The sequence below is a fragment of the Pygoscelis adeliae genome, unplaced genomic scaffold, assembly GCF_000699105.1.
Source record: "Pygoscelis adeliae isolate BGI_AS28 unplaced genomic scaffold, ASM69910v1 Scaffold290, whole genome shotgun sequence".
Classification (NCBI taxonomy): domain Eukaryota; kingdom Metazoa; phylum Chordata; class Aves; order Sphenisciformes; family Spheniscidae; genus Pygoscelis; species Pygoscelis adeliae.
In genome coordinates this window covers 99441-104836 of record NW_008823965.1, presented here as the reverse complement: position 1 = coordinate 104836, position 5396 = coordinate 99441, and the positions used below count along the sequence as shown (strand labels likewise).

Sequence of the window (5396 nt, the reverse complement as noted above, 5' to 3'; positions counted from 1 at the left end):
GGTTTTCAGATCATTTATTACCAATAAAGTAAAAGACAAACTGAAAATTAGAAAGGGGGGGTGGGAAACGTCACAGACATCAGAACACTTGCACAGAACTAATCAGAGCTTTGCAAATGTTGGAACATAAATAATTTAAAAGGTATCTCTACCAATTAAAATATTTTTAAGAGGTACATAATTAAGTTTGTTTGCTTTATAAAAATCAGGTGCTTTATCCTAAAACCATAGTGTAAAGGTCATTTAATTGCTAATTTAACTAGGGACGATTAACGATTACAACTTAAAATAATCTTCTCTCAGATCTCCTGCAAACGAATTCTTTTTAGAGCGTTGTCGGAGCAATCCAGGGTCCGTGTTCTTGCAGCGTCCTGTGTCCAACAGCGGCCAGCACCAGATGTTTCAGGAGCAAGGTACACGAAACTGCGAAGCGAGCCACGATGCAATAGCTTCCCCAAAGAAGAGTTCTGTCCATTTGAAACCCCACGCACTTAGGGGCTGCGTTGTGCCTTCTGTTTCGCGACAAGTATATCTTGGGGCAATGTTTAGGGGAGATTTGCAACATGTATTTAAGATACTTCTCCTAAATACTGTAGTCTGAAACCAACACGTTTATTGAGAAGAATGTGCTGCTCTTAACAACTCTGGAGCAATGCCCACCCGACTTTGGCATCCTCTGTCACCCTGGTTTTAGGATCTGGTTTTCTGAGGCCAGTACCAAAGATTAAGGACATTCTGTTCTGAGCTAATAAATAAGTAAAAAACCAAACCAAAACAACAAAAAACCCAAACCACACAGACTCAAGCTTTCCGTCCTGCTGCATTTTTAGTCTCCCAAATCATTTCAGTTCACACTCGAGTACACTTCCACACCATTCATCACACTTGCACAAACACGCGTTAAGTACAGCTCAAGAACGGGCTCCCGAGTTTCTAATTCACCACTGACAACATTCACCCTTGAGGCGACGCACTAGTGAAGTCCTCTTTAAAAGCAGGTCCAGGGCTGATGCTGCACCAGAAGGTGACCCACACCTCAGAGGAGTTTTGGAAAAGCCGTGTCCAGCTAAGTCAAGTCTACCAAGTGTTTCTGAGCTGCTACGCCACGCTAGCCACCAACATAAGCCACACTCCCAAAAGCGGATGCTCTCCACACTACATTGTCAGTATAGAAAAAAAAACCCCAAAAATCTGGGTAAAGTAAGAAACCTCTTTGTCTTATTTTCATCAAAGCGCATGATAAACTAATGCACGTAACATCCAGATGGCCTTTCACAGCACCTGAAGTTATTCCCTTTGGTCCCCAAACTCATCATGCACTTGGGACTGGAGGGGTTATTCAGCAGCCTACAGACAGGCAAATGCTACCCCATCCCAGTGACATCCTGAATATTCAAGTCCAGAGAGGACACGGACCTTTGCAATGAGAAGCTCAACGGGGAAGCAGAGCTACAGCTGTGGATTTTGCTATGCAGTAAAAATTTGCCTGTCCTTTGCTACCATCTACCTCTCCACAACCCCCACCACGACAGCGTCTTACGCCCGACCCCAGCATCTCCTTCTCCGCTCTAGGTCCCTGTATACACGGCACATCTTCTGAAACTTTCCTAGTAACAACTCCCTTAAGTGCAGACAGAACGACGTCAGTAAAAACTAGGCACTGGTGTTTTTCCACCACCACACTGTCAAGACCTGACTTTCCAACAATACAGGGATAATATTTGGTCTGATATTCTTCATTACAAGTCCCGCTACACGTAGTACACAAATGCTAGCGTGTTACACAGACTATAGCGCTGTAGAAGTCGTAACTACAGAAGATACATCGCACCATTCACCTAAAGAATTTGAATTACCTGATCCTTTCTCTGCTGCCTGGAGCTGCAAAAGCAGCTTATCTCCTGCTCTACTCAGAATTCCTCTTCTTTCCAACTCACACCTTCAAACTGGACATGAATGCCATAGGATAACATTTTTATATCTGTTAAATGCAGAATTCCAGATTTTTCTGTTAGCTTTGTCCAGCCATTTCCAGATGGTTCTTCTAGACAAAACAGTCTCACGATCTAAACTGAAATGAATGACAGCTCTGGCTATCTGTAACCAAATGACCTGGTAGATTCTCTGCAAGAGCGTGAACCGCCCTTATTTTTGCATATCACCACAAAGCATCAAATGGATTTCCACCTACCAGGCACTATTCAGCATTCTTTCTTACCTGTCAATTTTTTCTCGGGGAAAATACTTCCCCTTATTTTCATCTGATTACTGCACTGAGGGGAAGGGGAGGGAACTCACAACTTTAAAGGCGAAGAAACAAGTTCTTTACTAAGTTATGTTCCCACAGAAAACTGCGTTCAGGCCATTCTGATGCTTAAAGCAGGAATTAAGAGCTGAGAAAGAGGGTCTGTACCCGCTTTAGCTAGTGGAGTTAGCACAGTACGTTAGATGGGACTGGGATGGATCAGAGCAAGAGGGACAGCCGTCAGTCAGCAACCATCCAGGACACAGTCGTTCCCAAGGTACTCCGAAGTTTCCAGCTCTATGCTGGAGAGGAACCGCCGCATGGTCTTCCGACAGTTGTAATCCAGCGTGGTGGTGTACACAGTCTTGGCGTGCTTCGGGTAGACGATGGTGGTGCTGGTGAAACGCTGGGGCTTGTTGCGGGGCTCCAAGTGGACCTCTGCTTTGTAATTGCGCCACGTGCAGTTTGGGACACAGATGACCGTCTGACTGCAAGAAGAAATGCTTAAGCCCACTGGCATATAGATGTCATCAATGAAGTGCTTCTCTGAGTCGTATTTAACCGAGGATGTGTACCTGAAATACAAGAGACATGTGCGTGAGCTCTGCTCCGGAGTAGCAGGCTGCATTTTCTGGAGAACAGAGCCGTGGGGTACCGGGGTGGCTCCTCAGCCCTGCACCTGCCACCTCAACACAGGAACAGCCACACAACGCAAACACTGCCTGCTGGTGTCTCACTCCCCCATTTAAGGAAAAAGCCTTACGTTAGCAGCACGCCCGGCTCTGTCACTGTTTTGTCCAGCTGCCAGCACTACCGAACATCTTCTCAATCCTCGTGTCCATCGTTTTAAGCCTGAGCTCTATGAAGCTAAGAACCTCCTCCAAACTTCAGTGCCTAAACCCAGAAGCCTAGATCCACATTTAGGCCTTGCACATAAGCATCCTAATTCCTCGGAGTGCCAAGTCCATGGAAGCACACGTTATTTTCTCAGTTCTCCTCTGCCAAGAGTCACACGGGAGCTCTCTGCTATCGCTCCCGGCATGGGGCACTCTCTGAAGATTCAACTGGCAGGAAAACACTACAATTTGCACATCAAACTCTGCTGGCAAGAAAATCCTCTGTCTGGATTACAAAAGAAAGTTTTCATCTCCTTCACACTGCAACAACTCTGCGTTAGCTTTTTCACGGTGCTAACTGCCTTCAGTTCCAGCCGGGGTGAGCTCCTTCCCCAGACCAGGGCAACCAACGCTTTCTACCCTCCCCTGCATTAGGCTTCCATCTGATTGTATCAGTCTGCCTCTGCTTGCACAATAATCAGCTGGGAGCCTTCATTTCTCATTACTGCAAATCATGATGTTCAAAGGAATAATTCACAGGCTGCGAAGTGATGCAGCGCATTAAAAAAAAAATAATTATGCACTCTCTTAATATTAACGTTTCTTTTAGTTCACACAACCAGCCACAGATGGTAAGATAGAAAGTGCTTATTACAAACCCATGAGGTTAGGAGAGCAAAATTCCTTTCCCCTAATAAAACAGTCCTAGAAAGATGGCTGCTTTGAAGATCTTCCCTCACGACTGCCTTCTGGTTCATCAGTTGAAAGGCAACATTTTGGAGCAGTGCAATGAAGTAAAAGCAGGAGAGCAAAATACAGGAAAGTCTTCCTGGAAAAAAACCATATGGGATTAAAAGAGGCTGAACACTCCTTCAGCCTGTACAAATGTCCAGGTCCAGGAATGTACAGCTGCGTGGAACAATAGCTTTGCAAATAAATTGATGTGATTCACAGGCACTGATAAGGCCTAACTACTCCTCTACATGCTAACTCCTTCAGAACTAGATGACTAACGCAATATTTACCTTATTTCCTTTGGTGGTAAAGGGTCAAACTCAACTCCTTCGCCAAAGGATAAAGGACACAATCTTGGAGGGCAGCTGGGGAGAACAGGGCTGGGAGAGAACACAGAATTCTGCAAAAAATGCAAAAATAATCCCGTTTATGTCACAATTCAGTATATTTGCAAGAAAACGCATTTATTTAGCTCTTGGTACAGAGCTGTCGAGGTTCATGTTTATGTGCAAGAGGATCTGCTAGTCCAAGACATGCCTACGGGTGCAACCCACAGGTCTGACCTGACACCGGTCTACAGCATCAAAGATGTGGCAAGGTGTGTTTTCTGGAAGACGCAGTCCTAACTCCGGGAGCTGACTTCAGAGGAGCCACTCTGGGAAATGAGAGAGAAGCACAGGCCCTCGGTGCAGCGCAGCTTTCTGCAGCGTGAACTATAGTCCATTCACAGTATGAGCTCACGTTCAATTCATAGCTAACGTTACATGAGTCTATGAGAGAGCTCTCCTTGCTGGATTCATCAGATATCCCCACAGGCAGATCACAGCAGGAAATTATTGCAGGGCATCTCGCCGTGAGCAACCTCCTCATTTCACAGCTACGCTGTGGCTACTATTTGAAGGCGATAAATCCAACCTGCCTAATTCACACGCGACCTGTTGGGAAGGATTAACTCATTCCCACTGAGCGGCGATTCATGGAGCTTCCCCGCGCTCCTCTCCTGGACGGGCAGCGCCGCGAGCCGACACCGGCCCAGCAACGTCCCGCAGGCAGGAGGAAACCAAAGCGGCCCCAAAGGGAAGCAACCCACTTGTGTTTTTGAAGCCACCTCTGCACGTGTGCTTTACTATCCAGGGGCGAGGGGGCTGTGAGCATCTCTCCTGTTCAACACACGGTTCTCCTACGGCCTTTTCCAATTTCACGGCAGCCCCCCTGTACTAAAGGGCTCTCTCCTCTAGATCCGTGGCTTCCAAAGTATTTGTACTAACAGCTCAGCGTCAACATTTAACAATCATTTTGTGAAAAACTAGCGCATCTCTATCTCATACTGTTAACTGAAACCATAGTTTAACATACAAACTTCCTACTCTGGGTCACTCTCTGGAATAACGAGAGTTCATTTTCCACAGGGATTTCCAAAGACCTGCTGCGACGCCGGCCCAACCCCTACCTGGGGCAGGAGCGACAGGGGCTTCCCTTGCATCAGCAAGAACCAACCCCAAAGCCGGAGGCTTTTTAAAAGCACCGCCGGCTGCCCTGACCCAACACGGCCCCAGCCCTGCCTGCCGACGCCTCGGCTC

The 5396-nt window shown here is 46.7% G+C and overlaps 1 protein-coding gene across 1 annotated transcript in view; it reads right to left on the bottom strand.

The window, feature by feature from the left end:
* The window catches only part of FAM101B (family with sequence similarity 101, member B), a 10504-nt gene continuing 5108 nt past the window's right edge, over positions 1-5396 (bottom strand). Inside the window, exons 3-4 of the mRNA XM_009324196.1 lie at positions 4107-4216; positions 1-2820 (exon numbers count right to left, since the gene is read on the bottom strand). Coding sequence (XP_009322471.1) covers positions 2490-2820; positions 4107-4216 — 441 coding nt within the window. The 3' untranslated portion in view covers positions 1-2489. The remainder of the gene's footprint in view (positions 2821-4106; positions 4217-5396) is intronic.